General features: G+C 37.5%; 1 protein-coding gene and 1 long non-coding RNA gene across 4 annotated transcripts; one reads left to right on the top strand and one right to left on the bottom strand.

Moving 5' to 3' along the window:
• The first annotated feature begins 27 nt into the window (after positions 1 to 27).
• LOC106883253 (nudC domain-containing protein 3) lies at positions 28 to 22,461 on the top strand. Of its 3 annotated transcripts, none has more exons than XM_014934189.3 (8): positions 28 to 1,632; positions 9,242 to 9,323; positions 12,396 to 12,486; positions 13,176 to 13,353; positions 13,993 to 14,095; positions 15,269 to 15,445; positions 20,605 to 20,793; positions 22,278 to 22,461. In XM_014934189.3, exons 1-8 carry the CDS (start codon positions 1,613 to 1,615, stop codon positions 22,395 to 22,397), a joined length of 960 nt encoding a protein of 319 aa, XP_014789675.1. In that variant the 5' UTR covers positions 28 to 1,612; the 3' UTR covers positions 22,398 to 22,461. The 3 variants fall into 3 exon arrangements, with proteins under 3 accessions (XP_014789675.1, XP_014789674.1, XP_089205842.1); XM_014934188.3 differs by lacking the exon at positions 28 to 1,632 and adding an exon at positions 5,648 to 5,764; XM_089349716.1 differs by lacking the exons at positions 28 to 1,632; positions 9,242 to 9,323 and adding an exon at positions 9,355 to 9,394.
• LOC149136742 (uncharacterized) lies at positions 12,466 to 16,622 on the bottom strand. Its single transcript, XR_016241218.1, has 2 exons — positions 16,525 to 16,622; positions 12,466 to 12,619 (listed from the first exon to the last, which is right to left on the bottom strand). It is a non-coding gene; the product is annotated as an uncharacterized LOC149136742 (long non-coding RNA).
• Positions 22,462 to 23,388: the final 927 nt, after the last annotated feature.

The raw sequence follows: 23,388 nt of genomic DNA, 5'->3' as shown, positions 1-23,388 counted from the left end.
TCTACGCGAGTCTCGCTCTCTCGGATTTACTCAAGGGAAGTTACTCTGTAAGAGACCTGTCGTTAGTGTCCATCCTAACCGGTGTTAATTGCTACTTAAGATGTTCATATTCTTTTTAGAAGATAAACGGATGTTAGACGAGAGCTAATCCAACACTTTTCTCTTCATCTATCAAGGATTCAAAATGTTTTGTTTCATTAAGTAAATAACACGAAAATATTCGCTTCATCTTGTTTCTGACAGAACGCTAATCTATTGCAATTCATTTTCTTAGAAACTATACATAGAAAACTGAAATATGTAGAATTACTGTCTTCTTCAGAGACTCAATGAAACGTGAGTGACAGATAAACACCCACAATTTTTATCTATGAGTTTGTCCGTTCAGTTGTATTTATAACTTTTGCAGACCTTTCCGCCTCTTAACTGTGCAGTTTGAATGCTGTGGAGAGAGTTGGGTTATCAGTTCCGGTTACAGTGGAGGATAGACGGAAACAGAGTATGGGACAATCTGCATTCAGGTGCCACTTTCAACTCTTTCCTTGATCAATCTGATCAATTTTCTAGGTATCGCTAACTTTCAGCTAGTGCAAAATTCTCGGGACTGGATTGATGCCCTGCCTGTGGCCAACATCGGAGGTCTGCTCAGTTTAGATGAACTCCGCATCTCCATCGCGCTCAGAGTGGGAGCTGATGTCTATAGGAGACTGAGATGCCGCTGTAGCAGGCTCCTTGACCCTACAAGTATTCACGGTCTGTCTTGCCGCCTAAATGCTGGTCACTTCGCCCGTCACACCGAGCTTAAACCTCACCATTAAGCGAGCCCTGGCACGGATTAATATCCCCTCAGTTCTGGAATCAGCCGTCGGAGTTATCTAGAAGTAATGGAAAGAGACCAGATGGTCTTACTCTGTCTCTGGGTTAACGGTAGGGGCCTCATTTGAGACATCACAGTCTTTTGCATCGTGGATACTGCAGTTAATGAGAGGATCATTGCTTCCGAAGCCGAACAGAAGAAAACCCTGAAGTATCGATATCTGACAGTGAACTGTCTCTTCCAATCTGTGGCGTTTGAGACGTTCGGAGGGACTGGGCCACTAACCGCGAAATTCTTGTCACCGAAGTGTCAGGTGATGCCCGTGGTAATGCTGCGAGCGTGCTGGCTTGCTTTAGTAGGTTCCGTTAAACCTTGTGGTGTGCGACCAGTTGCTATGATAAAAAAAATTCCCCATAAATGGTTTCAATACTGTTTTAACAGAGATTTGGAAGTATTAGATGAAAGTTCTCCGGTAATTTTCTTTCATATAAATAAATGTTTATGTTAATTTTAAAATTTGCCAGCAAAATCTTATAAAATGACAATGTTCTAAAAGATGTACATGTTTATATGTTATATATGAAAACAATTTTCCACATGCCTACTAGTCTTTAAAGAATTTTCTGCATCGTCTTGAAGAGAACTGTAGTGGAGAAAATACGGTCTGGGTGAAGTGGATATTTATATAACATTTCAGAGACTGTTCTGCTGGAAGCAGAAGAGGGAGAGAAAACAACGGACTTAAAAATGGAGAGATGGTGAATTTATACCAATTAACCGAAAGAATTCGACTGAATGCAGTTTTGCATGTTTGTGTGAGTATAGCAACAGCAATGTTCTAGGGATGTGAGCTGAATTAATGCGGGGTCCTTACTAACAGTCCAAGGCTGATGTACTTTGTAAGCCTAAAGAAGCATTGTCTTCTGCATGTAATTTTATAGCAATATGTAGAGTTGCCATGTGAAATAATTAGAAATCGTAAAACCAAGCATTTGTATCCATTCTGAGAGTTTTAGTTGTTGATATCTAAGTAATGTGAGTGGATTTCACGTAAGCATAAACACTCACTTCGAGGAAGAATTTGGAATGTCAAGTATAGCCTGAACAATAAAGATGAGGGATGGGATATTTGTTTTTCAGAGAAGTCATTTGAGGTGAGCAGTTAAAGAAGGTAATTGAAGACAAAGTTGGTCGTCCTCAAACTTTATTTACTCACCATTTCTCTTTTACCGAAAAATTATTTATCAGAAATAAACCACTACTATGTCAGTCAACGTTATCTTATCACCTCCGAATCGGGATATTGGGTGAAATTTTTTATTTATATATTTAAAAAAAGCCAAGTTTTTCAGGCTAAACTCGCTAAAAATTTACTTCTACTCACTCTTTCGCTACAACTTGGGGTCTCCAAGTAAATAGCTCCAAATATGAGCTCTGGATCCTCAACCACCCGGCTTCTCAACACCAACCAACTATTGACCTTTTTGCAGAGTCCTTCCCTTCCATTGCAGTCCCTCCCCGATCGGCTTGGTACTTCCTAGGAGCCTCAATCACTGACCTTGCCTTCCAGTCGAAGTTGGCTTCCTTTGAGCAATTGCTGAAAAATATTGAAGCTATCGAACCCCATCAAGGTTTTTTCATACTTATGAATTACCTCTCGATCCCAAAGTTTCTACATTTGCTCAGAGTCAGCTCATCTTACTGATTCCCATCGCGCCTCCAACGCTTCGACAATCTAATGCTTAGTCAATGTCAGACTCTCCAACGTCCTGCGACTAGGCTGCATTGCCCAATCGATTTGGAGATCTTGGTCTTCGTAAGTGTTCGTCCCTCGCTCTCACTTGCTTCCCTTCTTCCACCCACACCTGCTCCACCCTAGTGAGCAACATCCTCTCCTCTCCAACATGGACCAGTTCCAACAAGGATTTGGATGAAGCTCTCCAACATTGGAGGGAATTGGGATTGTCTGCTCCTGAGGAGGTGGAGGACTGTCAGAGTCAGAGAGCTTTGGACAACATAATTTCAAAGGCCACCTTTGACTCCCTCTACATCCAGTCGGACCAGTTTTCAAGGTGCCGCTTACTGTCTGCTAGCGCCAAATACTGAGGTGACTTGATTGATACTATCTCTGTGGATAATGTTGGTGACCTACTCAGCTTGGACGAACTTCGTGTCCCCATTGCCTTCAGAGTGGGAGCTGACGTATGCATGGGTTTGATCTGTCGTTGTGGAAAGCTCCTCGACTCCACAGGCCACCAATGCCTTTCTTGCCGCTTGAATGCTGGTTACTTCGTGCGTCATACGAAGTTGAACCTGATGCTCAAGAGAAGCTTGGCCCAGGCAAACATTCCCTCCAGATGCCTTGTCTGGGATGTCACAGTTAGCGACTCCTTTGCTTCTCACATCCTGGATGCTGCGATCAGGGCGAGATCAACAGTTTCTTATTTCTTTATTGCCCACAAGGGGCAAACAAGGACAGACAAAGGGATTAATCGATTACATCGACCCAGTGCGTAACTGGTACTTAATTTATTGACCCCGAAAGGATGAAAGGCAAAGTCGACCTCGGCGGAATTTGAACTCAGAACGTAACGGCAGACGAAATACCGATTTCTTTATTATCCATAAAGGGCTATACAAAGAAATTTTAAGACATCACAAAACATAAAGACAGTACAAAACGCAAACATAAAATCGGGGTAATTAAAATAAAATGATAATATGCAAGAATGAAAAAAATGAGGCGTAATGTCCACTCGATCCACAAAGTCGGGTGGTTACATTTATCCAGTTTTTCACTTTTACGTTCAACGTCATGTAAACATTTTAACGGTTTTGTAACTCAAAAAATTCAAACAATCGCATTACCTTACTTCCATTAATCATTGTTACTTCCGTCCTTAACTGCAAATAATCAGTTCTAGGGGATGGTGTCTCCACCAACCATACCCGTTTCGTTATTAAATTTTCACCAAGTTCTTTTATGTACTCCCAGAAGTTTCTCTCTTGTATCAAAATGCATTTCTCTGGCATTTTCACTGTTATTGTTTCCTCCAACTTCTCGACTTTTCTCTCCATCTGCTCGCAATTCTCGTACTTTATCAAAACTCCCTTGTATTTCACATCTTTATCCGTTCTCTCCTCCTCTTCTTGTACATTATTAGATTCGGCTTTTTTAAAAATCTCTTTTTTGTTTTCTGTTGACCGTTCCTTTGACTTATTTTTCGTTCGCTTTTTAGGGTTAGTAGCTCCATTTTCGTTCTTATCCCTTGTTTTCTGTTTCACACTTCTGTCTCTCTTTTATTTCCTCAGTGTGGTCTACAATTCTTTCCTCCTCTGTTTGTGCTTTCTCTTGCTGTGGCTGTGTGAACTCATATAGGGGGCATTTGGTCTTCATGTGACCTCTTTCTTCGCATATGTAGCAATTTGGTTTCCTTCCCTCGACGACAACATTTAATGTTCTCTCATCCTCCACTTCTATCTGATAGGGAATTCTTTCTATGTCCTCGAATGTGGCAAAAAGCCACATTTCGAGTCCAAATCCCCACCATTTGTGCACTTTTGATTTTGCTACTAGTCCCAATTCCGGCTCCTCCTTGGTTGCAGCCAGCACTGTTGCGACCAGCCACTCTGGTTTAATTTCTGGTGTAACTCTGGGAATACGTATTTTCACACTTCTTCTTCCTCTATAACTTGGTAGCAATGTTATTTATTCACTTCTTAAAATGTTGGTTGCATGCTTGATTGCCTCTTCTATAGTGGCGAACCTCACCTCAACCGTACCGAACTTTCTTCCTCTGTTGATGTACGTGGCTTCATTGACAATTTCACCCAGGCACTCCTCGATTTCCTCTTCCGTTACCATTTTAATTTTAGAGGTTTCGACAGCCTGTGTACGATACACAACTGTCCTCAGAATTTTTTCTTCTTTAGTCTCTTTTGGGGGACACAATTTGTATGAGTCTCCCTCAACTTCTATCAAATTCCTGCTTCTGGTCACCTCCTCCATATCCAATTTGATTAACTTGGTTTCTAGCGGCACTGGCTTCCTCACCGCAGTGGCCTTGGCGTAGCTCTCCATACTGGAGACACTACTATTTGCCATAGCTGGGGGGAAATGCAGTAGCTCACGTGAAATGTAACCGTAATAATTCCACAAAAATCACAATTATTTACCGAGACAGTTTTCACAGAGTAACACAACCGTATTCACAGAGCCGTTATACCACGAAGCATTTCGCCCGGCGTGCTAACGTTTCTGCCAGCTCGCTGCCTATCAACAGTTTCACCGCGAGATCAGCAGTTTAGATAAAATCATTAAAAATATATACATATACAATGATAGATCGCTAGCCACTAAACCTTTTTCTATTTTCTCTCCCTGTTTATTTCTGTGTTCCTTTCTGTCGAAGAGCGTAGGCTCGAAACGTAAAAGACTTTCTCACTTCCCGAGCGTTAAACTAATTCATCTGTTCGTTGTTTACACACCCGTCTTCGGCTTTTGTTTTCTTGTAAATTCTCACTATACATATACAATATCATACGAGAACAGGTGTAATATAATTAGCATATTAAAAATTCCGAATTACTGGGATTAATTATTCGGGGAAGCTGTATACAGGAATAACAAGAATTAATATAAAATTAGCATATTTAATATAATGAGCATAAGATGCCTATTTAGAAAAAGGTTATATAGTGTGAAAACACATTAGCTTAATTATTTACATCGACTTTCTATCATTAGAATACCTTCCAGAATCTGTGATTCTTGGAAATTAGAGAATTCTAAATACAAGGGAAGTCACTCAGCTTTTTTTTTTTCTCCAGTATACCCACTTGTATCATTATGGACGCGAAGTACGACCATTCCCTTATGGGCATCTTGCAACAAGAGGGACAATTGGGCTCATTTTTAGATGTTATCATGGGATTTCTATATCGAAGGTAAAAAGCAAATTTCTAACCTGTCCTTTTATTTACCGAAAAATTAATTCTTTAAATGCTTTATTGATTTCTACTTTCATACATAGTACTGCGTTGATGACGTCTTTTATTGTCAAATGTGAGAAAGAACTTTCAGGAAAATAGCATTTTTTTAATGTATAAACTGTCTATATGATATACAGTCAACTATGTTCCTTTTGTTTTCGAGTGATAAGGAGGTTTAGGATAAAATTTACCACTGTTCACTCCAATTTGACCACATAATTTCTTTTTATTAGAAATATATTGTCCTGATTATTTCTGCGGAAAGACTTCCGACCCCCCTCCCTCATTTTCTCCCAAATTTGTTTATTTTTGTAATCCTTTGCTCACAAGTTTGCTTGGATGTGGCTAAATGACAATAACAACGTACGCACACATGTTTGTACATGGATTTAATTAATGATGTATACATTAGATTATATATTTTGTCCGCTTGATTAAGGTCTACAGGTTTACAGCTACTAGTGTTCACAGTTCGATTCGTTTCATTCATTCATTTCACTTCCGCCGCTCATATTTCTTGAAGAAAACATGAGTGTCAAATTCTCTCATCTCTTAAATCGGTGACTTTAAGAGATCAAATGGTGAAGCGAGCGCTAGCATACTTGATGTAGTAAAATATAGTCGTAAAAATATTTAGTTAATTGGTGATGAGAACATTCATTAGCTAAATGACTAATTCTGGTCAAAAACGGAAAAAGAGGCTGGGAGGCAGTTTAGTGACGACATATTTCAGAATTATTAGATCTTATCAGACCAACTGTAACTGCAAGAGCTTACTAGAATGGTTATAGAGAGATAAGTTTTTCGTGAATGAATACTGAGTGGCATAAGGATTTGTTACACTACATGAAGTATGCTAGCATCAATTTTGCTATTAAGTTTTCATGTACCTGGTGTGTTTTTTTCATAATGACTTTTTTTTTATATCCATTCATTGTCCACATAACCTCCAGGCTGGTTCTGTGATCTTGTTGATTTTTAACCCCAGACTACCAACTCTGATCAAGTAGATCTATATCAAGTGTTTTAATAGTAACAATATTGTCTTCTTTTTTTTTTTTTTACCAAGGTAGTAGGTGATGTGCGAGCACATTGAATAATGTAGTTCTAGATGGACTATGTCTGAAATATATATATAAGTGGGATACAGTAAACCTAATCATAGGTTTACTGAATCAAACCTATGATTAAGTTTCATCCAGTAAAATTATGACCAAACTGCTGGAATGCCACACACAGGTTTTTACATGAGTTTGCCATGAATGAATGAAGACAACATAGATAAAGGATTTTATATTTAGTTTTGCAATGAACAAGGCAGCATCTCCATAGCTGGGGACACAATGAAATGCATCCAGTACACTGTAAAATGGTTGGTATTAGGAAGGGCATCTGACTGTATGGTTGGATGCCTTAGGTACCTTTCTTATGCCTTTGACAACAAGGAGGTTGCCATGTAGCTTGCAAATGTATGAAAGCTGAAGGGAGGAGCTTTATGCTAGCAGGTAAGGGTTAAGGTATGAAAGAAGGGAGTTGGACTGAGAGGTTCTTGTAGGAGAGCTGCATGGCTACTCTCACTTAGGGGAGAGTAAGAAATGAATCAGTAGTAGCTGTGAAGAGATAAATAGTGGTGATGAGGTATCCAGGTAGCATCTTTTAGGTATGAGGTGAGTAGGGACGGAGAAATTAGGTGTGGCTTAGGGTTTGCAAAAGTGTATGGTGGAGGAAGAGTTATGGGAAATGAGAAGTAGGCAACATCTGTAAGGATTGGGCAGGGTAGAAGGGTGGATACAGGGTTGGGGATTGCCAATTATGCCCGAAGTGGAGAGGTAGAGGGATGCAAGAAGAGAGCAGTAACAGGATAGTAATGATGAAACAGTTGACATGGGGAAAAAGAACAGAGCTGAAGTATTTGGCTAAGCTAAAGGAAAGGAGGAGAGAGAGTGCACAAGGATAGAATACAGGGATCTAGTGAGGGGATAGATTAGATCAATGTAATGTGTGGTGGTAGAAGTCAGTATTAATGGATAAAAGAGTGCTATAATGAGGGGTGGGAGGAATGTGAGGGAGATACTGGGTAAGGTGTCTGAGGTGTCCATTGTGCACCTATGTAACATGCACCCACTGTACTTCTAGAAGTTAGTTTTGCCATGATGGATGGGTCTTCTCAAGGACCACATTTCACCAGACATCTTTATCCTTTGTCGTCTCCTCCATGAGGTTAAGGATCCTGCAGTCAGCCTTCACCACTTCATCCCATGCATTCCTGGATCTCTCTCATATAAAAGCTCCAATCATATTTAATGACTGATACACTCTTGGAGTGGTTGGTGTTTGGAAGGGCATCCAGCTGTAGAAACACTGCCAGATCAGATTGGGGCCTGGTGCAGCCTCCTGGCTTCACAGACCCCAGTTGAAACGTCCAACCCATGCCAGTATGGAAAACGGACGTTGAACGATAATGATGATGATCATTATCATGTAAATTTCTTTATACAGTAGTCCTCATCTGTCTGCAATCGCATATCCATACTAGTACAGTCTTCTTTCTTGTACACTACATCTGATTCGTCTTATGCCTAGTTTGTCTGTCAGCACACTTATACTATGTTGCTTATGCACTGCTATTTTATTTATTTATTTTTTTTTTTGACATCACCATGGTTTAGTTGAATAATTTAGTTTATTTTCATGGCATTAAAAGCAAAATGAATCATCATTAAGTATTCAAATTGCTCTGTGGTAATTATGTTTGGAATATACTCGAGTGTATTTGCATTTTACTACTCAATAACAGTTTATTATATTACTGTATTATTGTATTGAACTTATAAGTATGAAAGAGATGGTGAGAAGGTTAGGATAGATCCTTTGGGAACACAGTTTTGTAAACAATGGATCTATGAGTTTGCCTTGCTAAGTGATATGTAGGTTTCATGCTAGAATTAGTTGATAAATATGACTTGGTGTTATCTAAGGATATATTAAAGTATTTTTATTTATGTTGTAAGAGATAGTTAGAAATCTTAATTGATATTGTTTGGTATTAGGATTGTAATAAAATTTTATTTTCATGTTAAAATGGTGTAACATTTACTATACAGGGGCAAAGGAGTTAAGAATGCTTAAATTGTTTGTTAGAAATAAAGTCTTTGAGTTCAAACTTAGCTTATAGACATATAAGAATAGGGTAGCTAAAGGTTAGGGTTAATGATGAACATAAAAAAATGCAGAAGGTGAAGTCATTAGTCTGGAAACTTTAAATTCTTATGTATTTCTTGTGATAATATAAGTTTCATGTTTGAGTTGGGAAGTCAGAAGTCCTAGAAAGAGTTATATGACAGATGAGTGATAGAAACTACCAACATTATCATATTGACTATATTTTCTCCAAGATAATACTATTTTGTTTTGCTTTTTTTTTTTTTACAGAACTGACTTTTACCATCTACTCAGAGATAAAAATGACACTAAAGGATTTCCTCCTGGAATGGCATTAAACATATTACTCAAAGTAAGTGAATGCAATGTCAACTTCTAAAGCCTTTACAGTTGCAAATGAAAGGGTTTTAGCTCTTTCAGAAGGTAATTATTCACAGAACTGTTAACCTTTAAAAGTGTAAAGAAGTGAATAATAAATTGTGTATCATTAGTAGGAGAATTGAAAAACAAGCATAATGATGATGGTCACTCATATTGATTTGAATGTATGAGTGTTTGAAGGAGACGATTTTAAAAAGAAAAAACGTGAGACAAAGAAAAAACAACTACAAAAATAAAAAGAATAAAAGAGGTTGCATCTATTTGCAATGGATGTGTGAATGTAATTTGAGTACAGATATGGATTTTACTATGAAGTCATACTGGAGCCACTGATGATTTTGATTTTGCCTGGGATTGGACAAATGTGTCTGTTGATTGTTTGGATGCATCATGACACATTTTATGCCATGCAGATCGATCTGGGCAATGACTTTCCCAAGATGTAGAGACTTTAGTGATTGCTTCAACTTATTCTTGTATCTAAGGATGGGTCCTTTAATGCAGTGTCCCTCTACTTTTTGGTCATGCGAAAGACTTTTCAGAAGGCGGTCGTCTTTCATTCAAACAATATGTCCTACCCATCTGCTCTGAATTATCAGCAGTATGCTTTGCATACTGGAGATATCACATTTTTGTAAGATTCTGACATTTGATATCTTATCTTGCCACTTTATGTTGCAGATATTGCACAGACAGTACGTGTGAAAGGTTTCAAGTTTCTTTATGTCTGTAGTAGGACATCCATGCTTCTGCCCCATACAAGATTGTGCTCAAAATACAAGATTTTTATACCCTCATTTTAGTTTTGAAATAGTAAATTCTGCTAAAGTCAGTCAGAGATGAGATGACAGTATTAAACTGGTCAATGTATTAGGCCTATTGCAATTTATCAACTAATTTTACTATCTTACTTTAAAATTCATTGTTACAAGCTATAAAATATTGAGTCATCTCATAAATAATGCAGTTTTTTTTATACTTCTTTCATTTTTAAAAATTAAGATAAACAAAATATACACTCCTTCATTTTCTATAATGCTCTTCCATCTATCTGGTAGACTTGCAAGGCCCCTCTTCCAAAATTCACTTGCTCATGACGAAAAATACTCCTCCAGTACTGTTCTGACCTCATCTACAGAATTCATATTTTTTCCGTCCAAATGATTTTGAAGACTGTGGAATAAATGATAATCAAATGGGGCAATATTCAGCTAATATGGTGGGTGGGGCATCATTTCCCATTCAAACTGCTCCAGCTTTTGGAATGTCATCCTCGTATGTGGCCAAGCATTATCCTGATGGAAGAATACCTTTCATCTTGAAACCGAAGAAGATCGTTTTTCTTCAAGCACTAACTTAAGCTGCTCAAGCTGCTCGCAGTAGATCTCCTTTGTTATCATTTGGCTTGGGTTTAAAAGTTCAACGTAGACTGAACAGATAAGAACACCTTATGTGGATGAAGACCTTCTTTAGCCTGGGGTGCCAGTGTTTCTCTTTTCCTTACCCACTGTCTTTGGCACTTGACATTTTATAGAAAACCCATTTCTTTACACCAGTCACTATTCAGTCCAAAAAAGGCTCCTTTGTGAGATGTAACAGCAAAGAAGAGCACACATTCACTCTCTGCACATGATTAGACTTGGAAAGTTTGTGAGGAACCCATTGACCCAATTTGCTGACTTTTCCGATTTCATGCAGGTATCAATGGATGGTTGAATGACCAAATCCAAGCTTCTCTGCTAGTTCCTCTACAGTTACGATGGGATTTTGTTCCACCAGGGTTTGCAAGACATCCTCGTTGAGCTCTTCAGATCTTCCAGGACGAGGCTCGTCTTCTAAGCTGTAGTTTCCGGCTATAATTTCTGGGACTACCGTTGACACTGGCTTAGGTTTATTGTCTGATCCTCATATACTGCATTAATATTCCCTCAAACTTTCTGTTGCATTGTTGCCTTTATTGAACTCATAAAGCAAAATATGCCAAATATGCTCCTTTGTCACTTCCATTATAGCTTTGAAAAAATAACTGTTAAAATCGAACTGCACTCTTCAAAGCTTGCACTAAGAATAAGAACAAGGTAAAATTACTACCTGCTTTTATAGCAAGTTGATGCAGGTAGTTTATCCTGTCCCCCTCCGACTTTTAGTTCATGCAATTGAAAAAACTGCATTATTTATGGGATGACCCTATCATCATCATCATCGTTTAATGTCCGTTTTCCATGCTGGCATGGGTTGGACAGTTTGACTGAGGTCTGGAGATCTAGCAGCTGCACCAGGCTCCAAAAGACTTTTATCCAATATGCATTAATGTATTTAAATAAAAATATTTTATCCGTTATTGTTTTCCATTGAGATGGGATGGGGGTCATCTACTATAAAATTTAGTCTAGTTTGTATGGTTTTGAAAATTACAGAATATTTACTACTTTTTACTATAAATTAAGTATCCCTTGAAAATTGTAAAATTTAGATTTTACCTCAACACCAGTTAGCTGCTGTTTTAGCTTATCTCACTTTTTTTTATTCAAAATTTTCTAAGTAACATCTATATATATTTATGTTTTGAGTTTGATTGTCCTAAAAAAAAAAATCTGCTTCTACCAACCTTGTAAGGACTTGCCTAGGTAAGTGAAAGGAAAATATATATTCTAAATGTATAAGACACTAGTCCACAACAGTAACATTTTCAGAATATCTGACAACCAAGTAAAGTGAAATTCAAGCATCTTAAACTGCTCAAATTCATCAGAAAACATTTGCATTGGAACAGAAATTATGTTATATGAGTCCAAGGTGGACATTGCTCAATTATTTATCTTATGACACCTAGTTCAATATTTCAAGCTTACTTTTTGCTTTCTCTCTCACTTATCTTGTTTTGTGACACTGCCATTAAAAATACTGATAATATATTGAAGTTAAATCAATCGACAGTATTTACCTTTACACAAAATGCTTCTTTTTTTTTTTTTTGTATTTGGAAAGAAATCATTGTTTATTTCAATAGTTTGAGAATTCACTGTGTTGCATTTTATTTTAGTCATATCGTCAGTTTGAAGACATGGCAAAGAAAGATCCAGAGAAAATGATGATTCAAAGTGATGCTGACATCAAGAAGCAGGAATGTGAAGGTTAGTTTATTACTTCCTGATAGATTAATTATATAATTTGGTTTATTGCTGATGTTGACAATAGTAATATTCTTTTCTTCCATTCTTTTTTTTGTGTCTTCCACTTCTTCCATCTGGTCAACATCTTGATACTCTACAAGGAAGACCAAATTTAAGTATGCATATAAGATTTACTAATTAACATTGACAGATCCACTCAACAATTCTACCTATTATAATGGTGATTATTAATTTGGTCAGAAAATTATTCACAATTTTAAATTATTACAAAATGCATTATAGTCAATGACAAATGAATATGACTGAGAAATTTTAAGTTTACTATTATTAATAAAGAAGTACAATGATATAGCTTTAACAAGTAAGATTTTGTAATTTAATTTTGAAAATAATTCTAGTATTTCTTAATCTATTTTAAGTAGAAATTTTTAAAAGTTTTTCTTCTGTTTATTAAATGTTTAACATGTTTCTTCCATGCTAGCATGAATTAGACCAAACATGACTGTGGATCTTACGTTAATTCTGACAGTTTAAGCCTTTAACATTAATAAAAGAATGATAAGTTAGGGTAAGGTAATTAAAGTCATGTACTTTCTCCATGAGAAACTTTTTATTATTCTTGTTTTTGCTGATACTATTAAAGATAAACTTGGATGTTGGTGATAAGCTATTATTTTGCTTCTTGATAGAAAAAAGAACCTCAAAAGCTGAAAGTCCAAAGAAAGCATCTTCTAAAACAAATATAACTGTGGGCCAAAAATCTGAAGCAAATTCACAACAGACTAAACAGCACAAAACATCATCAGAACTAAGCACTTCTGAAAAAGAGAAAAAAACTGAAGAAAGTTCCTGCAAGAATGACTCTAAGTTTGTTTCTTCATTTCCTCTCCTACATTTTTCCTTCATATATGTATTTCTTCCAATCATATTACTGTTCTAAACATGTAATGGTTGTACATTTTTTACAATTGACGGATATTTGTACGGGCATATGACATAGTGGTTAAGAGCACAGGCTACTAACCCCAAGATTCCGAGTTCGATTCCAGGCAGTGACCTGAATAATAATAATAATAATAATAACAACAACAACATCGAAAAATACCTTAGGAATGAGAACCCAGGTTCGAAATTTCTCCAAGACACCTGATGAAGGCTGGCTGGAGGGTATATTAGCTGAAACGTCGTGTTAACAACAAACAAGATGAGGACAAATATCCGTTGAATGTAAATAATGTCCATAATTCCTCATCTCTTAAATATAGAACTGTATAATGTAATGGTTGTGTTTTTCAAGCTTGGACTGAAGTTGATTTACTGTGTGGGGATGGTGATAGTGGGTAGGAAACAGTAAAATATAAACAGATCAAGTTCATTTTGCCTTGCAAATAAGTATTCTGATCTGCCACAATATAAAGTATATTTTAAAGATAGTGAATAACTGCTACTATTAGTCTTATTATATTGTGCATATAGTGATTGTTGAACTTATGATTGTTATTCCAGTGTACCGTCAAACTATCAAGCAGATTCTGAATGTTACAATGGAGCTGAGCGAGATACTTATTCATGGTCACAATCAATCACTGACTGTGATTTGAGAGTCAAGGTAGAGTAGTCTTTTTTTGCAACTAAATTATATTTGACATTGATTTATACTTCCCATGTTCATCAAATAATAGCATCAATATTGAACTTCTCATTTTTTTAATAAATTTGAAAATATAAATGTAGATCATCATCATCGTTTAATGTCCATCTTCCATGCGTGCATAGGTAGGACAGTTGACAGGAGCCAGCCAGGTAGAAAAACTACCCTGGGCTACTGTGTCTGTTTTGGCAGGGATTTTATGGCTGGATGCCCTTCCTAACACCAACCACTCTGCAGAGTGGACTTGGTGTTTTTTATATGGCACTAGCACAGGTGAAGTTAGTTTTGACATGATTTTTACAGCTGGATACCCTTCCAAACTCCAATCACATTACAGTGTGGTTTGAATACTTTTAGTATGGCACCAGCACTGGCAGGGGTAACCAAGTAACTCACAAGACAAGGAATTATGAAACAGGCAGGGCATTTGGGGAGGGGAACTTGTGTTGGAGGATGAAAAGTTAGAATGTAACAAAGAGACAGAAGCAGGTGTCTTGCCACAACAGAGGGGGCATTAGAGGAGGTGATCCATGGTACATAGTTACCCAGAGAGAGAGAGAGAAGTGAGAGAAAGGTACAAGAAAGGCCAGAAACAAGTGTGCTGATGTAAAGGAGATACTTGGTTACCTAGTCAGAGAAAAAAACAAGGGGAAACTAAAAGTTCTAGTTGGAAACAAATTTATAAACAGGAAAATCTTGTAAGCATAGAAATAATTTTTTGAAGTTTATAAGTACATTCACTGCTATGTTGGTTCTGATTTTAATATAAAATGATCATTACAAAATATAGTAACCTAATTACAGATAGGGTTATTTTTTTTTTAATTTAATTTTTTTATGCCAGCATTTGTGAAATGATATTCACAACTTTAGACAGTGGGATACTGTTGAAACAATGATTTCTTCAAGTGAATATCCTTTCTGCTGATAATTACTTAACTGGAGAACCAATTGTTTGTCAAGCAACCAGAAATAATCAGTTCTAATGATATCAAAAGCACAATGCAGGATTTATAGCAGTATTAGTTGCAATAAAATTTGAGTTAATGACCATGTGTTCAGTAGTCCAGCTCCTAAAACAAAAATAAAGTTGCAAGGGAAATTAATTTTAAGATGTTCTTTTTATTTCAGGTTCCAAAAGATTTAGTTAAAGGGAAACAAGTGAAAGTTGTGTTTAATAAAAAGCATCTCAAAATCTCGTACAAAGATGATAATGGAGAAGAAAATACTCTAGTAGACGACGATCTAATGTGGGAGATCCACAAAGAGGAATGTATGTGGAGTTTGATTCCTGGAGAACATGTTCATGTAAGTATACATTACTATTTAGAACTGTAGTACGCAGCAGAAAGATAATAATCACATCCATTTGCATTCTAGGTTTAAGTCCTGCCAAAAAGCAACTTTCAAGTATTAAAATGTCTTTGTCACCTAACCTTGTACTTTTATTAAAAATTATTATTAAGAGAGCAGTCTAAATGGTGGATTGGTAGGATTAAATGAGTGTTGGACAAAATGTCTTGCAGTATTTATTCTGGCTCTTTATCTTCTGAATTAAAATCAATGTCATAGTCGATGAAATAAAGTGCTAAACAAGTATTTGGATCAATGGCATTGACTAATTCCCACTCCAAATTGCAGGCCTTGTGCCTATACTAGAAACAATTATAAAGAGTGATGATGATGATGATGATGAGTGGCAGAATGAATAGACTTGCTGGACAAAATGCATTGCAGTCTTTAATTATCTCCCTTCATATTCTGAGTTCACATCCTTGTACTGTTAGCTTTACCTTTCTTCCTTCCAGAGAAGTACTTTAGTTGATGCAATTGATTGTACCTCTTCCACCAAATTTGGGGGTTTAAGGCAAAGCTAGAAATCACTGGAGAAAGTTCACTGAGCTTTTACCTCTGTTGACAACCAAATGCCCCCTCCCCTCTCTGTCTGAGTGAAAAGAAGATTGTATGAGGTATGTATGTGAGCTACATGGTATTGAGATATGGGCCCTGAATGCAGAGGACATGCAAAGACTAGAGAGGAACAAAGCTGGAATGCTCTGCTGGATGTGTAATGTCAGTGTGCTGAGTGAAAAATTAGGCATAAGAGGAATTAGATGCAGCATGGTTTGGTCATGTGATGCAGATGGATGAGGACAGTTGCAGAAAGAAGTATTGATCACTTAAAGTGGAGGGAAGTTGTGGGAGAGAGAGACTCAGGGAGACATGGGTTGAAGTATTGAAGACCAATCTCAAAACACTGAGCCTTACGAAGGAAATGATAAGGGCTGAGATGGATAGTGCCTTGCTGTACTCAAGAAGACCAGCCCACCACAGCAGAATTAATACCCTAAAACCATGGTTCAATGTAAAAAGCATCCAGTACTCACCATAAAGTGGTTGGTGTTAGGAATGACATCCAGTTGTAGAAACCAAGCCAAAACACCTGGTATGGTCCCTGTTCTTGCCAGCATGGAAAGTGGACATTAAATGATGATGATGATGGTTAATCTTATTAATGTGGTGAAGTGAAAGACTGGATTAAATGCTTCTGTATAACTCTATACAAATTGCACCAGGATTAATTCTAAATGTCATTTTTCCTATGGTGAATATAATACACACTAGCTATATATTGCATAGTGATTTATTTGACCTTTGCTATAAGAAAAAAAAAATGGTTATCAAGTAAAGTTAATTTATTGACCACAGAGCACAGGTGTTGTGGCTGAGAAGTTTTTATTTTTGTTTTACTATCTTTCTAATGATTTGCCTTCATTACTTTCCAACAGTTTAGCTCTATACATTGTTGTTGTTTAACTTCAGATATGCTCTAAATAAGTGGACACATAGGCAAAGCATTCCAGCTGCGATCATCCCATCCTATTTTCAAATAATGTCTTCAGGATTATATTATCCAATGCCTCTTTCTTTTTAACCAAATAATCCTTTCTACAATAGGTACAAAGCCCGAAAATTTTAGGGAAGGGACACATCGATTACATCACCTGGCTGTTTTATAATTAAATTTTCAAAATAATAAGGATAGAAATTTGGCTGCTATTTCTTGTAGGTCAAGCGACTGTAGAGGTTCAAAGCCATATTTATATCCATAATAAATATCTAAATATATAGGTGCAGGAGTAGCTGTGTGGTAAGTAGCTTGCTTACCAACCACATGGTTCCGGGTTCAGTCCCACTGCGTGGCACCTTAGGCAAGTGTCTTCTACTATAGCCTTGGGCCGACCAAAGCCTTGTGAGTGGATTTGGTAGACAGAAACTGAAAGAAGTCTGTCGTATATATATATATATATATGTGTGTGTGTGTGTGTGTATGTTTGTGTGTCTGTGTTTGTCCCCCCAACATTGCTTGACAACTGATGCTCATGTTTTTACGTCCCCGTCACTTAGCGGTTCGGCACGAGATACTGATAGAATAGTTACTAGGCTTACAAAGAATAAGTCCTGGGGGTCGATGTGCTCGACTAAAGGCGGTGTTCCAGCATGGCCACAGTCAAATGACTGAAACAAATAAAAGATATATATATATATATATATATATATCGAGAGAGAGAAAGAGAGCTTCTTTATTACATGTAACATTTTGTGTCTTCCTGAATGGTTCCTTTCAGTTTACACTAAATCGCTTGTTTGATTATCAGTGATGGTGTGCTTGCATGGCTACACTCCTCTAACTGGAACTAATTAATGTTAATATTTCATGCCATTTTTAATATAAGTGCTTCCAAGAACCCCATAAGCTTCATAAGAGCTGCTGTCTAACTCTAATTTCAATCTATTAAATAGACAAGAGATAAACCACCATTTGGATAAATTGCTAGTCTGCTGTGTGGAGCATTCTCAAAAGAAATGATATTTTGTTTGCTTATGACTAAGAAAGTTCACTGAGTAATATAGGATTTAGTATACTTCTAATATAATAAATCATCATCATCATCATCATCATCATCATCGTTTAACGTCCGCTTTCCATGCTAGCATGGGTCGGACGATTTGACTGAGGACTGGTGAAACCGGATGGCAACACCAGGCTCCAGTCTAATTTGGCAGAGTTTCTACAGCTGGATGCCCTTCCTAACGCCAACCACTCAGAGAGTGTAGTGGGTGCTTTTACGTGTCACCCGCACGAAAACGGCCACGCTCGAAATGGTGTCTTTTATGTGCCACCCGCACAAGCCAGTCCAGGGGCTGGCAACGATCTCGCTCAAAAATCCTACGGGAGCCAGTCAGGCGGTACTGGCAACGGCCAGGCTCAAAATGGTGCATCTCATGTGCTACCCGCACAAGAGCTAGTCCAGGGGCACTGGCAACGATCTTACTTGGCTTGCTGGGTCTTCTCACGCACAGCACATTTCCAAAGGTCTCGGTCAGTAGTCATCGCCTCGGTGAGGCCCAATGTACGAAGGTCTTGCCTCACCACCTCAGCCCAGGTCTTCCTGGGCCTACCTTTTCCATGGGTTCCCTCAACTGTTAGGGTGTGGCACTTTTTCACGCAGCTATCCTCATCCATTCTCACCACATGTCCATACCAGCGCAATCGTCTCTCTTGCACACCACAACTGATGCTTCTAATGTTCAGCTTTTCTCTCAAGATACTTACACTCTGACGGGTATTCACATTGACATTACACATCCAACGGAGCATACTGGCTTCATTCCTTGCGAGCTTACGTATGTCCTCAGCAGTTACAGCTCATGTTTCACTGCCATGTAGCATGGCTGTTCGTACGCATGCGTCATACAGTCTGCCTTTTACTCTGAGTGAGAGTCCCTTTGTCGCCAGCAGGGGTAAGAGCTCTCTAAACTTTGCCCAGGCTATTCTTATTCTAGCAGCTACACTTTCAGCGCACCCACCCCCACTAGTAACTTGGTTGCCCAGATAGCGGAAGCTATCGACTACCTCTAGTTTTTCACCCTGGAATGAGATAGAAGTTGTTTCCTAAATGCGAAAACTAATATCTGTGTGTCAGTGTGTCACACTTCGGCTCCCTCTCTCACTATTCATTGACACTCCTACTATTACACATGCTGGGGTGAGAGAGAGAGTGAGAAAGAAAAAGAGAGACAATGAAATTTAGGGAGAGTTGTTGATGTTTCTATTAAAAGTAGTAGTGTTGATGGTAGCAATGGGAGTAGTTATAAGAGAGAGAAAAAGAGTGGGTATGTGAGAGAAAGAGGGACTGAACACTGAACTAACATACTGAACACAATTCTTTTACACACACTTTTAGCCTTTTTATGATGGTAATGGGGTGATAGTAATAGTATGAGCTGTAGTTGTGATAGAGGCGGAGGTAGCAGTGATGATGGTGGTGGTTGTTGTAGCCAAGGTGGTCAAGAATGATGCTGAGAGTAAGTGATGTGAAAGACAATGGTGATTGTGGTGGAGGGGAATGTGGCGAAGTTAAAAGTATTGATGGTGGTGGCATCAGAAATCTGAATGGTGGTGGCATCAGAAATCTGAATGGTGGTGTCATCAGAAATCTGAATGGTGTGTCTATGGTAGATGTGGTAGCGATGGTGGTGGTACTGTTATTTATCATGCAGCTTTGCAATAAATTCCAAGTCGACAAATTATATCATTATTTTGATAAAATTCATTCATTGCTTGAAAAATATTGTTCAAGTTTAATAAAATTTAATATGTACTCAATGCATGAAGTGTCATTGTTGGGCCCAAGGCCTAATGAAGAGTCCTCCACAGGGGCTAGCTTGGGTGGCATTTAAGCTAGTTTCTAATATACCACAAAATATCTTCATTGAATTTTAATTCCAGATCTATGAGATTGAAGATTTTATCTACTTAGATTAAAGTATTATTTGTTTGTATTTTTCATATATGCTATTGACTACTTATCTACTGTGATATGTTTTTGCATTATGTTTTGTGTTGCTTATTCTTCTATCATCTTTAGGTTCTTTATTTCGGAATAGTCATGTTTATGATTGTAATATGTGGTGCTACAGAAGACTCAACCACCACCATCAGCAAAACAAGGGTTGTGCTTAGAGTCAGGGATATTTTTACCCTGTCAAACCTTCACTTGCTGTCCATACCACTTTGATACCACTCATCTGCCTATTTCTTCTCTATTCTTCTCTACTCTTCCATCTCTCATCTCTCTACCACCTGAGTTGTCTACATCATTCTCACGCCTCTGACTTCCTCATCTTTCTTTAGGCCTCTGTATAAGAAACTGAATTGCACCATCCTCATCTCTCTACCACACTCTCCCATCCCAAGGTCATATATGAGAGACCACATAGAACCATCCAGCACAATAACCTCACAGCCATCATACTTGATAATCTTCTGATTGCCTCTTAATTTACTATGTTCATCATTATGTTAGGAAATCTTTATCTACTTGCTATATTGGTTCTACACTCTAATATCAAAATTTACATTGAAGCTACTCTTTCTCATTGAAAATTCACTATATTTCCAGATTTCTTTAGAAAAAGTACAAGAGCGTTGGTGGGAAGCTGTGTTTGTTAATGAGCCCAAGATCAATGTACGAGAAATTGACTGTTCACGCCCAATGTCAGATTTAAAAGAAGACGAACAGATGAAACTACATGAATTGATGCACAACGAGCGACAGAAACGCCTGGGATTGCCACAGTCTCACGAAGAGGTAAATCCTTTTGGCATAGTTACTTGACTTCTCAGGGTTAGTGATACTTGTCAATGGGTGATCCTTTATTCCCATAAGACACTTAGAAAATTTTAAAAATTTTTTTAGTATATTAGACTAAATTCACTCACAATTACTGCATCATCATGAGAAAGATATATTATGGAAATGATGTTGATCTCTTTGAATTAACCCTTTTTCCTTTCCCATTCTCAATTTTTATTGATTTTGCTGTTGCGTTTTACAGAAACCTTTTTATATTTCAAATATTTTAACATGGAATATTGCTTTATATATATATATATATATATATATATATCATATCATCATCATCATCATTGTTTAACGTCCGCTTTCCGTGCTAGCACGGGTTGGACGATTTGACTGAGGACTGGTGAACCAGATGGCTGCACCAGGCTCCAATCTGATTTGGCAGAGTTTCTACAACTGGATGCCCTTCCTAACGCCAACCACTCCGAGAGTGTAGTGGGTGCTTTTACGTGCTACCGGCACAAAGGCCAGTCATGCGGTACTGGCAACAGCCACGCTCAAAATGGTGTATTTTACGTGCCACCTGCACAGGAGCCAGTCTAGTGGCACTGGCAACAATCTCACTCGAATGTCTTTACACGTGCCACCGGCACAAGTGCCAGGAAGGCAACGCTGGGCACAGCTGCCATCACGATATAAATAAAATGTGTGTGTCTTTTTATATATTTTGGTGTTAGGAAGGGCATCCAGCCATAGAAATCAGACTGGAACCTGGTGCAGCCCTCTGGTTTACCAGTTCCAATCAAACCATCTAACCCATGCCAGCATGGAAAGCAGCTGTTAAATAATGATGATATATATTTATTTACATATAAATGATCAGAAGATGAGAATGGCTGTTAAAGGAAAACTCCTGAAGAGAAAGTTTTCAAATTGCAACAAATGACGTTAATTTATTTAACCTGAGAGGAAAGCATTGAGAACTTCAGTAATGTAGGAGAGAGCTGAAGGTTGAAATGACTCTGTTATGTATATACAACAGGAATTTTTAAGTGGATGTATGTCAGAGTGACAATTATATTAGTTTCAACACATGAATGGACAATATAAGCAGTATGAAGAGCTGCTAGTGGAATGCCTCTTGCAAAGCAGCAAGCCAAGGAAAAGTTGGAAATCAGTCATGGCTGACTAGAAAATAAGGCTTTACAAGATTTAAATATCTGGAAGGCTGCTGTCTAGCATTTCAGCAAGGAAAAGATTTACATAAACCTGAAATTATCATAGCATATTCAATACTACTATATCCATTCATTATATGACACTCAGATAAAATTTGAATAAGATTTGACTGCTATTTCCAACAGGTCAAGCGACTGCTTTGTGACTCCTTCATTTGTTCATTTGTGACAGTGATGATGATGATTACCATTTTGTTTTCTTCATTTTCTTTTAGCTTGCATTTTATTTACTTTTTTCAAATTTCTTTATTACAGAAAGCACACGATATGCTGAAACAAGCGTGGCATGCTGAAGGGTCACCTTTCAAAGGTCAGGAATTTGACCCAAGTAAATTTAAGATAGACCCCAGTGGTGTTTTGACAATGAATCAATGATAGTAATATATATTCATTGTTGTGAATTGATGATCTGTATAAATAAAACATTAATATCTCAACACCTGTTGGTTATGTATTCATTATTCTCTTCTTGAAGCGACAGCAGGCTTTATTAATATACTTTAATCAAAGGTCTAACAGATTATTTATTTTTAGGTAATTGATTAATTTGTTAGCAGTGTTTATGTGTGGATTGATATATACATATCCACATTCATGGATGCATGTATGGTCAAGTGGTTGAAACTGTAGACACCTGTTGGATGAGCTATACCTGTAATTAAAAGGACTGTTAGTGGACTAATCAATTACATACACTATAATTCAGTGAGTAAGTTCAATGGTTGAGCTGCTGGAATATTCATCAAAACTGGTGGAGATTCATTTAGTTTTATTTTGTGTATTCACAATTATTACCTCTACAATGCTGATTGTATTTAAATTGTTCTGTATGTCTATAGGCCTCTGGCTACATTTGCCCTCTCACTCACTCACTCTGATGATGGGAAGGTAGTAAAATTGTGATTTACAGAAAACATCGTCAATAGATTTTTTTTTTTTAAGAAACTAAGTATATTAACACTCCAGTATGAAAATTGGTGTATGGATAACATTGCCATCCAGTCTTTTGCAGATGTATGGTGCAATTTTCCAAATAGATATTGCAAACATATATGCTTACAACAACTTGTTTTAATGCTTCCTCAAAATATTAGGCACATTAGCTTGGTAAGTGGATGATATTGCACTATTCCCACCATCTTCTAACACACCTGCAGAACTACTCCAAATCTACATTAATTTGCAAGAAACCTGACACCAGACAACAAACTTGAAGTGCCACCTATTAAATCTACCATTTTCTCTCGTACAAGTGACACTAGATACAATCAAGCATTACAGATAAAATTATAACTATACCAAACACACACATACATAAAATACAATCATATTAGAAGCTACATATAACATCCCAACATCCACAACA

The sequence above is a fragment of the Octopus bimaculoides genome, chromosome 3 (assembly GCF_046866305.1).
Source record: "Octopus bimaculoides isolate indiv1 chromosome 3, ASM4686630v1, whole genome shotgun sequence".
Classification (NCBI taxonomy): Eukaryota; Metazoa; Mollusca; class Cephalopoda; order Octopoda; family Octopodidae; genus Octopus; species Octopus bimaculoides.
Note: the sequence above shows the minus strand (reverse complement) of the source record. Positions and strands in the feature narration are given on the sequence as shown.

Coding starts and splice junctions, on each gene's coding strand:
- LOC106883253 (XM_014934188.3), top strand. CDS start 5,667: ATGGACGCGAAGTACGACCATTCCCTTATGGGCATCTTGCAACAAGAG. Junction 9,324..12,395: donor CATTAAACATATTACTCAAA/GTAAGTGAATGC, acceptor ATTTTATTTTAG/TCATATCGTCAGTTTGAAGA. Junction 12,487..13,175: donor CAAGAAGCAGGAATGTGAAG/GTTAGTTTATTA, acceptor GCTTCTTGATAG/AAAAAAGAACCTCAAAAGCT.